This window comes from Anopheles marshallii, chromosome 2 (assembly GCF_943734725.1).
Source record: "Anopheles marshallii chromosome 2, idAnoMarsDA_429_01, whole genome shotgun sequence".
Taxonomy (NCBI): domain Eukaryota; kingdom Metazoa; phylum Arthropoda; class Insecta; order Diptera; family Culicidae; genus Anopheles; species Anopheles marshallii.
The window spans coordinates 43,963,252-43,976,983 of record NC_071326.1 but is presented as its reverse complement, the minus strand read 5'-3'; the positions used below and the strand labels follow the sequence as shown (position 1 = coordinate 43,976,983).

The 13,732-nt window shown below is 43.9% G+C and overlaps 1 protein-coding gene across 1 annotated transcript; it reads left to right on the top strand.

Annotated features, from left to right (window-relative positions):
* Positions 1 to 2,201: 2,201 nt before the first annotated feature.
* LOC128706782 (uncharacterized) lies at positions 2,202 to 10,117 on the top strand. Its single transcript, XM_053801724.1, has 2 exons — positions 2,202 to 2,484; positions 8,661 to 10,117. The coding sequence occupies exons 1-2, from the start codon at positions 2,202 to 2,204 to the stop codon at positions 10,115 to 10,117; spliced, it is 1,740 nt and encodes a 579-aa protein (XP_053657699.1).
* Positions 10,118 to 13,732: the final 3,615 nt, after the last annotated feature.

The following is a 13,732-nucleotide window of genomic DNA, read 5'->3' as shown; positions in this document are numbered from 1 at the left end:
AGCCTGCTCACTACTAGCATGTTTGATTTACATTGCATCTTGCTGCAACATTATGTTAGCCACCGGGTACCGGGTGTTTTCCGGAGAGACGGTGACATACATCAACAAACTAAATCGGTAATGATGCACACGGAAGGGGAACAAAAAATCTCTCGTGCCACAGAAGAGGAAAGTTTCAGACCCTCTTCCCGGACTGTTTGTCTTGTCGAGATTTCGAAGGCCAATGCTAATTTTTATGTAATCCCTGTAGCCGAGACGGAAGCCCAAAGCCGCAATATGCAGCCAAACTGGAAAGTGACCACATTGACATGGCGGTGCACGAGATAAGCTGCCGCGATTATGAAATCTAAGATGATTGGGGTGGGTTGGCGGATAAATACGGAATTCAGATGTATATCAGTCAATTAGTTAAATTTGCATGGTTTCATCTACGAATAAAACTCGCTTCTGCTTCCCTATTCGGAGGGATTGCTTAAGCAACCTGTTTGGGAAGTTTTTTTTGCGTTATCGAAATGGTTGATTTGATTGGCGAATGGGCAACGTGTAGGTAGGCAACCGTAGTGTCGTCTTTCTTCCTTGAAAGTCTATGTTTGTGTGTTATGTTGTGAGTGAGCCAATCGATACCTTTACATCCCATTTTACGACGTCTATCAGCTCTATAACTTTACTTTCTCTTTGGTATGCTTCGAGTGCAGAGTTATTAATTTTGGAATGATCAATTTCTTATCAATGTTTACATCTGGTACAAAATTTTATTTTAGTCGGCAGATCTCAGGTGATCTGATATTCAATAAAGTATTGATCTACTTGCTCTAATTAATGAATAACGGCAATGAATTTTGTGACAATTGGTATTAAATCAATCATTATTAATAGGCGCCAAAATAGCTACTGGATTTCTATTATGTAACGCAATGTTCGGATATGTTACGGGCACACAGTACACTCAGTTTCCGTAAATTCACCCATTGGACTTGTCCCTTTTTTTTTGTTTGGAGTATCAGTACGGCACGCACGCAACCTATTGTAAAAATGTGCAAACTCACCAGCCGGATATCGGTACGTTTCTTATCGTCCGATTACCGGGGACAATTGTGGTTCATTGTGTATGCACCGATTGACACCGGGCAAAACGATAATATTGAGCAGCCCGAAGGCTAATCACTATCCAAACCGCTCCGATCGCGTCAAACCGTAATGATACGGGCCGTTCTTGACATTGACATCGTTACGAGCGTTACGCGTCACGCCGCCACTAAAACCACTAGCCGGCCGGGGCAGGTGATGCAACGCACTTGTTCTGACCATTGATGGACAGCGTTATGCAAATGGTTGCTCGAGTGATTGAAATCATTCGTGACCGGTGTTGCAGCTTCAGGAGATCCGTCGTGTGCCAACCGTGCTGGATGGGTTCTCGAGCAATGCAGCAGAAGCGAGCACTGAGCGAGGAGGTTTTTCGCGATAACGTGGATGTACCGTAAAGGTGACTGCCACCATCGCCGTAGAAGGTCTGTGTGGTCCCCCCACAGATGTCAACGCCAAATTAGAATGACCGTCAAAGTTACGCGGAGTTGTCGCAGTTTTCGAAAGGTGTCCGCAAACATTTATTGGCGTTTATCGGCCCGGGGTGGAACGGTGGATTCGTTTGTGGTCTATACTACCTTCACCCGGCCACGTCAAACGTCTTGCATTCGCATGCATGTCACATAGGCGGAAGCCTCGACTCCTCCCCGTTGCGTACGTGTGTAGTACTGCCACACGATGCGCTTTTAGTGTCTAATTATGGCTGCCTCATTCATCATACCCATGTATCCGAAGCTACGGCAGCGGGTCACAAATATGGCTATTAGTTACGAACAATTCCAGGTGATTGCCTATTAACGTGTTGTGTTGTTCTTTGTCGTTGCAGCTATTCCGGAGTGCTTTTCGTCGATGCTACCAACGAACGGCATCAACACACCAACCGTACACACCATGCGACAGCAGCCGCCTACCGATGCACCGTCTGCGTACGTCCAGCAGCGACCGAGGCAAGTCTGAAGGATTGCTCCAGCCACGATAAAGGGCGCCCGGCGGTTCGCAGCAAGTTGCAAGTTTAGTTGCAGCAACGCCCCCCTCGCATAAGGCGTATCAATTTTCATCTTCCTTCAAGCCCTTACACACACGCACCGCGACCGTGAGTCAACAAGGCCATCGCCACCATGTCGCACCGTATGTCGCCAAAGACGCGGGTCGTGTTCAAGTTCATCTTCGGGCTCGGCATCTGGTCGTTTCTGGTGCTGGGCTTCTTCAAGCTGAACGGCGACCCGGTGATGCCGCACCAGTTCCAGCAATCGCCCATTAACGGCCGGCTGCTGCTAAACAAGGACAACCGATGGACCGGAAATGAGGCCACCTCGACCACCACCGACCGCTACCTGTCACCGGCCGGGCTGGCGGGCGCAATGGCCGGCGTTGACGAGGTGCTCGTCGATAATCGTGCTGGTAAGTCGATGGGAAGATTACCCACTTGTGCCGGTGCGATGCCACTACGACTCATCTCTTCCACCACGATTGCGCTGTTCCAACCCGCGCCGTTCGTTGGAATCTGTATGCATGATTAGCATTCTTCAGTCACATCGGGGAAGCTAATAAAATGCGAAACCTGTCCGTCCCATTACGGCTGGTCGTCGCTGCATTGGCGAGGAAGTGTAACTGGAGGCTCATCAACATGGCTGTGCGGTGCGGAAAGTCTGCTGTGTTCTCCCTCCAGAACTCCACTCGAACACTCGGTTCGGGCAGACTGCTAAGTGAAAAAACTTCCGTTTGGGTAGCTGAGTGCTGCAACCCGGGGTTGAATTCCCGGATGTTTCGATTCGTGCTGTCCAGTTCGCAAATGGCGTCTGCTATTTTTGCATTACTGCGTTGAATGTTGTGTTTTTTTTTTTTTGCTTACTGATCATCGTTTAATCGATTGCCCAGGTCTAGGAGGTCAGTTGATTGCATGGCTGAAGAACAGCACACAGTTGAAGAACACTCTGAAGCCAAATAAGTAACTGCTTGTGCCGCCTCCTCGCCACGATTCCACTTGATTAGACCCGTAAATGAACAAAGAAGAATGATTTAATAGCACTTTGGAATCAGTTTTAATTACTTCTTGTAGGATTTTTATGAAATCGTTTTGAGCAAATTTTCGAACCCTCTCGAAGACGATCCGTTTAGCACATGTTTTATGGAGAGAAGGCAATCGTTTACTTTTAACTTTACACTTTACCGCGCTTGATTTTGTAAACCGTTCGTACACATTTGGTTCCCTCTTATCGCTGTGCTTGTCCTCTTCACAGCCAACCATCAAATGTGCAACTCAATTTCAAAGAAAGGCTCCGCAACGAACATACTTATCCACTCCGATCATCGGTCGGATAAAGGCGGACGGATTGTCGTTTCCGTTCTACAGCAAAAGCATTAAAGTCACATTGGATTCGCCACAAAACAGTTTATTTGCACACGGTAAACATCAAGTTCCTTTGAAGCTCAATCCTGGTTTATTTTCCCGTGGTTTGAGTGGCAGAAATGGGGTGAGCGTCACGTCGTGGTTCGGTGTTTTTTCTTCCTTTTCGTTTAGGTGGTTAACGATTCCAAGTGTTGAATAAACAATAAATAAAGCCATTTTTAATCGATACGTTACAAACGAAGTGAATCTTTGCACTTTTAACGTACTGTCGAAAGGAACGTTCTGCTCGGGAGACGGGAAAAGGTCTCCCAGTGTTTCAAATCTGCCTTAGGGCCGTAAAGACAATTTATAGCGTCTGTCACGTTGAACAATTTAACGCCTACTTTGTCTCGTGGGGTGCGACAATCGTGCGTGCACACATGGAACATCACTTCTCATTCTTAAAGCGGACGATTATCGAAGATGTCTCCCGGAGCTGAGGCTGACGAACTTGCCACCAACCTCGACAGGCGAACCGCCATTACCGTGCCGGTCGTAAACTATGCCAACAAAACATTATTTACATACACACGCTCCATCCAATCACCGAAAACTTATGTTCTTGGGCGAGTGAAAGAATACGACGCGACGCAGACTTCCCAACAACCACTAAACTGGGCACAACAATCAAGGGCAGACTCGACGGCAATATTGTACTAGTAAAGTTGAAAAGTTTAACAACGAATTGATCGTAAATGTTTTTATGACCATTCAATTGCGATAGATTTGGAGTATGCTGAGAGAAAAACTTAAAATAGAAGCAGAACTACAGTGATTGCAATGCCTATAAGTGAGCATAATAATTACCAAAAAATGGTTTAGTTAGATTTGGAAAATTAATTGTTTTGCTGTCGTTTTCTACAAAAACAACAACATTTTGTTAAACAACTTAAAAATGTTCAATGAAATGCTTCTAGACGAAACATATCGGATATACGGTCAAATTTTGAATATTGTAATAAGTTAGTAATGTTGACGAAAACCAAAAACTTCAATAGGGTTCCTCTGTTTCTTAAATTACAAGTAATAAAAAAATAATCATTGGACGACACATAATTAAGAATTAAGTCATTATTTTTCTTTTCTGACAAATAATGAATAAATTAAAGAAAACAATAAACATTTAAGTTTAGTTTAGATTTACTGCACAATGTTTTGTTCGTTCGCGGGAATTTATATCGTACGAATGTCTTTTTTACTGAAGGACTAAAAGGAAATATGGTCTGATCAATCAAATTGACAAATTAGATACAACAATATCAGCAATAATTGTTTGATATTCAGATTTTATGATGAACAATGATCATGCGCTTATTAGAATGTTATTCACTGTAGGTCCAATATATTTTACACGATTTCGAAACGTTCTGGTAACCTTTTTTTGTTTTGTTTAAAGAGAAATGGGAACGAAATGTATTTTAAGCTTCGATCCTTCTTTTTTCTTTCATTTTAAATCGTGAGCTAAAAGCCTCTTCTTGACCCACTTATATTCTTCTGAATTGTTTGTTCAGGTGAAGTTTGTTTTACATAAATAAATGATTTATAATCTGCAGTAAATCAGGGAGCAACGAATTTCTGCAGGGTATTGGACATTTGCTGCCAAATTTGCATACTTTAAAGCTTAAAGGGAGGTTAAAGAAAGTGAGTGCCAAGGTGCTATTAATTGTGAAAGAAGAAATCAAATACCACACATGGGACCAAACAACTGAAGAGTAGAGAAAAGCGTCGATTTATTGTTGATGGTTGACCTCAAAAATGCCTTGTACTAGCTTGAAGCGACCGTAGAACGTTTGTTTGTTTTAAGATACAACAGCAGATAAATTGATCAAAACAGGAAACTAATCGGGGACAAACAGAGTTCAGAAGGGAAAATAGATAAACTACCAAGCGATCTTCCTTTGCACGAAGCCAAACGCAGCATACCAGCGTGTGACATTCGGCATGTCGTGTGAGAAGTAATGATCCCAAACCCATCCTCCGGAATGCGCTAGCTGCCCGGAATGGAGGCCATCTTTTGAGGACGCCCACCACACCTTCTCCTAATTCCAAGGGCCACCAGCTACAGCACGGGTCGAAGTAGATGGACGGATCACCATACATGTCCATCATACGATTCGTTCCGATTTTTGCCTATTTTCGTCCAGCGGAACACCATCGTCACCGTCATCAGCACGCGGGTGCTTTCGTCGTGTGCGTTTCGTCTATTGATTTATCGCGAGTTTCGCCTTTGCGCAGGGCTCCGGGAAAGGTGATCGCACGATCTGGGAACCGTCTTGTGGATGTAGTCGGGTATAGGTTCGGGATTTAGATCAAGTAACTGTACATTGACTGCCGTGGTGCACCGAACCACCGTGTGGTGGTGGACAGGCCCAACCACATCGAATTCTGACGTCCAATTCTGGATGTTCCGAGTGGATGACCGTTCGGAAACCACTCAGCGAAAGCCGTCTCGGGTACGGAGCAAAGACACGGCGCCAACGCTATTAATGGTTCCGATCACATGAGCTTTGATTTCGTTTTCGAATTCCCGATTACAACCAGCCCCGGGGACGTGATTCTGGGCCGTGCTGACCCCTAATGTGTAAGCTGCTTTAAAGAGGACGGGAAAGTGGCGTTCATGCAGTGGCATTACTGGAAATCGAGGCTAAAGATCGAGCGGTTCGAGGTCGTCGTGGTATCAGCCTATGACGCGTTTGCACTGGAAGAAATGGAATTCAACACGTTCCCAATTTATTGGTCCACTATTCGTCCACTTATTCATTCATGTAACGCCTCTCTGCTGGGACAGGAGAACGAACCGAAGGATTGAACTCCAATTTGCGACGCCAAATCTCAAGGTGGTGCAAATAATATGCCGTTGCTAGCGATCGTGCATATTCTCGCTGGTCAGATCAGTTCAGCTTTTAATTCGTTCCACCACCGGGTACCGGGTGAGGAAAATGGCTAATTAGTCGGCGTTGTTGTTTTGTGGCTATCCGCGCCCGGTCGATGCGCGAAGATACTGAACGTAAGGATGCACAAGCTGTACATATCGGGTCATACGATATGGGATGGACACAGAACGCTAACGGTACAATGAATAATGATAATTTCAAATTCGAAACCATCGTTATGCGGTCATGCTTCTCGTGGATCGTTCTTTCGCACGAACTGCATGAACTCATTCGTGGTGTGTCGTTCTGTTGGATCGTCGTATCCTTTACACCAAACAGCGTTGTATTTCTCGGGTACTCCAAACATTGCTTTTTTTGTTCATCACCTCAACAAGTTCAATCAGGTTTGGTTCAGTTGAGTGTTGGCTTTTTTAACCTGTTTGCTTTATTACAATGATGTGAGTGTGAGTCATTAAAATGTACGATTAGTCTTGATCATATTGTTGCAGATATTAATCTCATACAGTACTACTTGTGCAGCACAATATGCCTAATCCTTCGGGGAATGATACGTTATATTATCATGATTATTTTATAACACACCATCTTTCTTTGTGGTCAGTTGTAAGCACAACCAACCTATTCTACTGTTTCCATGTGGGGATAAATCTGGATGTATTTAGCTTAAAAGAATAACCCGCTCCCTGCTCCCAGCAATCTTATCTTGCTGATGTCCATGACTGATAATGTCATAAAAATAAATATATTATATAATTTCGCTTTACTAATACTTTCCGATGCAACTCATCCTTCATCACCAAGTACGTTGGTACGTTGGCCATATTTTTTCCATAGGAAATACCTTTACATACACGTACCGTCCCGGACAAATGGTCCTGTATTTCCGTTTGGCAAATCACAACTTTGGTTACAGTCACACGCTCGCTAGTTGTGCTTATCGCGATAAACACGCGTGGTCACGTACGGCCATGGTCACGGTTTGGTTTGTTTTTGCCAGTGGCGTCCTAGACACAGTGTATTTACAATGCTACGGTTCGGGATTACATACTCACATTGTTTAATTTCATCAGCACGAGCTGTGTGCACTTGAAATCGCTTGTAAGCTATGGTTAAGCTATGAGCCTTGATTTTTACCTACCAAAACGAATAAGCGTGACGAGCATGTGTATCAGCAATGAGCAGTTGAGTACAAACAATAAACTTTAGTGAATTTGGTTGTTTTTTTCGATATCAAGTTAATGAGTATATTCTGGTAATATTTACAATTTAAATTTTTATTTATTAACATACTATTTGGGCAGTGCAATTACTTATTTTATATCATCACCTCGTCCCACACGATTCCTACCATGTCAACTGCGTCGTTGTGAAATGGTTGAAAAGTCTTCGTCTGCTTGCTGGTTTGACCGGTGTAACGATATGATCAAATCATATGGCTCATCATTAGACCAGCCTTTACATTCCTTTTCCTAAAAATAATCAGATCATTTCTCACTAGAATCTTTGGACAGTATTGATTTCCGATGATCTCACCTTATTTGAGTTTCTATCGCGGAATCGAAAAGAAGACAGGCCTATCTTCGCGTTTCTTTGTCAATGTCAAAGGACCCCGACAGTTTTCTTTCATTCATAACTTTACATGTGACGTTGTTCATTCCCATTATTAGAAGTCTGGTAATCTTGCCCTTGTATCACAAAAGGAGCTTATTGTTAAGCCTGGCATAAAGAAGATAATAAAAGTTGAGCTGAAGCTCTGATATCTTCTATCCGAATCTCCGTCCCTGGACCTCACATGTATGACGTCCAAATTCTTGAATTTTCTTTCACTAACATCAAAAGGTTTACATTACCAGATTAATGTTTAGATAGACTTGACTGAGTAGATGATTAATAATTTTCGAGGAAGTTTTACATTGGTCGAGTTAAATAATCCAAACTATCAATATGCTAATGATCACATTTTTGCCAATAATCCTTAACACATTGTTCCTACACCGTTGAAACATGAACAACTACGTGACAAGCTGGTAACAAATCACACCTATTATAAACCTTATCTGCCTATCCTTAAACTTAATGATGCCCTTAGGCTACTGTATTATGCCTTGTACGTGACACTATTTCGTGGTGATCCTCAACGAGTCGCATGCTTTTTGCCTACCGTTGGGACTCGTTCGCTGCTTGCTCATTTCGGAATATCTTTGTCTTCAACACGACACCCTAACATTGTTTGGCGGTATAGATTAATTTGCATTTTTTTTCCCTCTCTTCTTTCTTTCGCTTTATTTCTGCAGTGATCGATGACGAGCAGCTGGTACGGGACGTGGAATCGCGGCTTCCTTCGCTACCGATCGCGTACTGGAGCAAGCACAAGAACGTGGTGCAGAAGAAGGCATCATGCGCCCGCTATCCGTCAATCTTCGAGCTCGAGTTCAACAACATTTACTGGCAAACGCTCCGCAGCACGAACGGTACGTTCCAGCTGTTCGGTGCGTACTACGACATCCGGAAGCGTTCGCGCATCGGACCTGCCGTACGCATCCTCGGGATGATCGACCGGATCGAGCCGCGGGTGAAGACTTTCTGTCAGCTGTGGTTCGACGGCCAGAAGGAACCGTTCATCGTGAAGACGTTCGAGTACAAGTACATCTGGTTCAACAAGTGGGGCAACTACAAGCAGGGCATCTATCAGCCGTATCTGATCGCTTGTCAGATCCCGAAACCATTCCGTGGACTCGTGCCGGCTTCGGTTTCGCTGGTGGAGAAGCAGTGCGACACGGCCACTAACAATCTGCGCGTGCTGTACAACCGACCGCTGGACGATGAAAAGCGTGGCTTTGCCGTGTGCGTCAAAGGGTTGGACTTCCTGTACGATGATCTGTCGGTGCGTTTGGTCGAGTGGATCGAGCTGCTAGGCATGCTCGGTGCGGACAAGGTGTTCTTCTATGAGCTACAGGTACATCCAAATATCTCCAAGGTGCTGCGGTACTACGAGGAACAGGAGCGAGTGCACGTAACGCCACTGACACTTCCGGGTGGGCAACCGAACGTGCCCGGCTTCCAGCATCTTTTCCTCTCGAAGAAAACGACACACAAGCGGCAGAACGAACTGATACCGTACAACGACTGTCTGTACAAGAACATGTACAAGTACAACTTCATCGCACTGCTCGACATCGACGAGGTGATTATGCCACGCCGACCGGAAGACCGTACCTGGCACGATCTGATGGAACGTGTGGTCGCAAAGGGCATGAAGCTAAAGAACGACACATACCCAAGCTACAATGTACGCAACGTGTACTTCTTCGATCGGGGTGATCAGCACGACCATGAATGGGCGAAGGATACGCCGCGGTACATGCACATGCTACAGCACGTAACGCGCGCGAAGAATTACACCAAACCCAACCAGTACGTCAAATGCTTCCACAACCCGGAACGGGTACTGACGCTGCATAATCACTTTCCGATCGCGTGTCTCGGCGGTACCTGTCACTCGTACCCGGTGTCTACGGATGACGCTCAGCTGCAGCACTACCGGGCCGATTGTGTGCGAACGCTGAAAAAGAGCTGTGAGGAGTTCAAGGAGAATCAGGTGCGTGACACCACGATCTGGAAGTACAAGGACGAGCTGATACAGCGTACGCGCCGTACGCTGGATGTGCTCGGGTTCTTCAAACCGTCGTCGACGGGTGGCGGCGGTGGGTCGCTGTTGCGCGGTGGCAAGGACTCACTCTACAAACGGTGACTGTTGGCCCGGGTTCGAAGTCTCTTCAGTCTCTAGTAGGAGCGCGATCTGTGAGCGAACTTTAAGTCGAGCCGGTGGGGTGTAAAAGTGTAACGGAATACACCACTACTAGTACTATTACTACTGTTACTGCTATTTTTAGTATTAGTACTACTATTACTACAACTACTGCTACTACTAATAATACTACTACTCCAGCTACCAGCATAAATAAGTCGTAGTTATGTAGACGATAACGGTGGCGATAGTAAAATGGTGCAAAAGATGCAATGTAAAAATCCACTAAGCTATATAAGGGTGCGGTTGAACTGAAATGGGATTAGTACATACTGTATGCTAGGAATGGTTCCTAGTATTCCAAGCGATGAGAGTGTAATGCTCGAACATTTGTGAGCCGTGTTCATAGTAGCTGGGAGAAACTTAGAACTTGCACTATACGGGATAAACCTATGAGGCCTTCCCGTGTGTATGTGTATTTTTGTGTATAACCCTAGTGATCCTGTAATTAGGTAGGTTTGTGATAGTCACTCCTTTTTTTCTTTTCTTCGATCAATCGCTCGATCGTTTGTTCAGTCCTACTTGCGAGTGTTTAGGTGAATCTGTATGCGCGTGAAGTTGTTTTCTGGAAATGATACATCTGTGTGACTGCGATTGTACAAAGTGGTAGTGACAGCAGCGAATGAATGAAGTAATACAAAATAGTAATCGAAATATCGTTTCGAAACGGGTGACTTTCATCCTAGTGGATCCCATTTGCACCCGCCAGGGAGCATCTTTTCATTTCATCCGTTCCTAACCGTTCCGCAGTCGATCCACTACGAATTGTTTGCGACTAAAGATAGCGAAAGAGAGAGATTTCCTACTTACTCCAAAAACAAGGCAATGCGCCTACTGCTTTACTCTACCATAGCACTTCAAACGTTGGTCGTCCCGGTGCACTGGGTCTGCAAGGATGAGCTGAAACGATTTTGCAACAAATTTCACGCACAACTCACGACCAATTCACTCATCAACGACACGTTGTCGCAGCGTTCGAACGCGCTTCGTTAACTCCTTTCCTCGTTGTTCTATTTATATACGAATTAAGCAAAAGCATATGATAGTTAAGCGTAAGAACCGTGACCGGATAGGATAAAAACGTGAGCAACCTACGCGGTGACAGCGTACCAGTATCGTCGTTAATAATGTTGTACGACTCACGATAGCGTGATGGTAGCTCGTCATGGTCATTGTGACGCCAATCGTTTAGGAAGATCCTGTGGGGATCCGGAAAAAAGGGCATATGAAGACGGAAACGATATGAGACGCATGTTTGAGATTGTAAAAATAGAACCAATCGCTACGGACACTAACAACAGTGAGGTTAGGCAAGAAGTTGTCAAGGCAACCGCGTATACCACGCGTACCACGGTATTAGCTAGGAATTTTGTTAATTAGGTACTATTGAAAAATTGCTCTATCGAATACCTTTGTATATATGAAAGACTGAATTCGAGAGGTTTTTGAAGCGGAACGCTAGAAAGGAATTGCAGCAACAGTGAAGTGTAAAACGTTACGAACAGTCCGCCTCCTGGAGACGCACATGAATGGCAACGGTAAACGGAAGATAACAAGCTCTTAATCCAGTAGACCATGTTATGTAAAAACACAGGCAAACAGTTTGTGCCTCAAGGTATGCAATCCGCATGACAATATTTCCCCCTCCAGCAAGCGCTTGTTAGTTTCCGTTTATCTTGTTGATGAGTTTTTCAACAGGGAAAATGGAGGTATAATAACGATAAAACGAAAAAAGTGTAACACTTCTGGGGCAATTTTATGGTGAAGAAGGGCAAAGAATGTTTATTATTTATTATGTCAACGTGGTGCACTAGATTGTTCCCCACAATATTTCGTTATGTTCAATCAATTCCTACGACAGCGAGGTACATATCGAGTGAAGGATTAAACCGTAAAATAATCACCAAACCACTACACTGTGTTGTGAAGTTTACCGTAGTTCTAGGTACATTCCTTCGCCGTACCGACATCACAGAAAGAGCGCAGAATCTCGGAGTTACCGTTACAGGAGATTCGAGGCTCCTGATTGTTTTCGTGACTCGCACAGGGGCAAGCCTTTTGTTTTGTTCCGCCTGACGTTGTATAGTATAAACAGAAAGATCGACAGTAACATGAAAAACAGATTTCCTACTAGACGTTGTTAAGCATTCGGAAGACCAATACGGCAGGACTCGGAAATAAAGAAACAACCATTCACGCCAAGTCGTGAGTTTATGTTGGGGGGCGGGAAGAAAAAAAAAGGTAATTCAAAGTCGTACAGTATGTCACTGTGCGAACATGCATGCGGACGTCCATCGAATGAGACGTACCCGGATAGGAAGTTTACAACATAAACGGACATTGGAACCGGTTCCATAAAAAGCATCCGATCGGTTCATGTAGTCGAAATCGGCCGGCGGATGTTATGAAGCATATCCTTAGACGCATTAAAGCTGCAACAGCGGAAGCAGTCATTTACTTGTAAAAGCTAACGTAACGTAATCTAGACAATTGGGACCGAACCGTGTACACCGGTGGTGAAAAGGTGAAAATGTATCCACCGGTGCCTGAGTGATCTGAAACAAATGGGGTAATATGTGCAGAGCATAGACGGAATAAATTACGGACAAATTTCAAAACTTTACCTACGCTTTTTATCATTATGGTAACTATTATCCGATAAATCCACCAATGAAAGAATTCGTTACGTGCTTGAGGAAGTGAAATGAAGCTTGAAACGCCTGAATGTATGTCTATTTCGTCATGTCCACCATTTCTGGCTTACTAGACTTATTTTTCTACGTAACCGGGTGAGTAGTCCTTGCCTCGAGGGCACTGTCCAGATGATGTTTTGAACCGGTCTTGTGGTGTGGAATCGGTACCGCTATCAAATATGCCCAATGCAATCCAATATAATGATTCAATTTGTATTGTCAAAAATAAAATACGATGTATACATGTAGACGTACACACTCAACAAACAAGCCAATGATTAATTGACGCGGATATTAATCCTAAAAATTCTTCTTCCCTTATTTCTAACAAAGTAATTGAATATTATACCATCTCATCGTTTCTTTTATACTTGACATGTTCCGCAATCTTGTTAACAACAATTAACAGGGTCGTGTGTTTAGCAACCCTCGCCTGAATGTATGCAATTCGGGAATGTTGAGGTACACCTTTAACAGCGTTAAGCTCGTATAAAACGAGACACAGGGACTTTAAAAGTCCATTGCTTGAATCTGGGCATTTCTACCCAAGACACAATCTAATCGACAAACGTTGAGGGATAAGAATGAAAAGTGATGTAGTAGTCAATGATGAAGTATAATCGTGAAAAATGACATTAAACATACCGTTTTGTTTGCATGCGCCATGACGTTACCTTCTTTACTTCAGAACATTGTGTACAACAGTTTAAACTTTTACATAAACTCAACCTTCACTCCTAACAGCTAGTGATGCCTTTTTACTGTTCTTCTTGTGTTCAAAAATGTCAAACGTTGTAATTGTACAGTAAGCAGCTTTCTTATATTTTTTTTTTTTTGTAAAATCGTACACATCTTTAACTTTCCT

Excerpts from the sequence above, each read along its gene's own strand:
- LOC128706782 (XM_053801724.1), top strand. The coding sequence starts at position 2,202 with ATGTCGCACCGTATGTCGCCAAAGACGCGGGTCGTGTTCAAGTTCATC. Across the intron at positions 2,485-8,660 it reads GCTCGTCGATAATCGTGCTG|TGATCGATGACGAGCAGCTG; the intron begins GTAAGTCGATGG and ends TTATTTCTGCAG.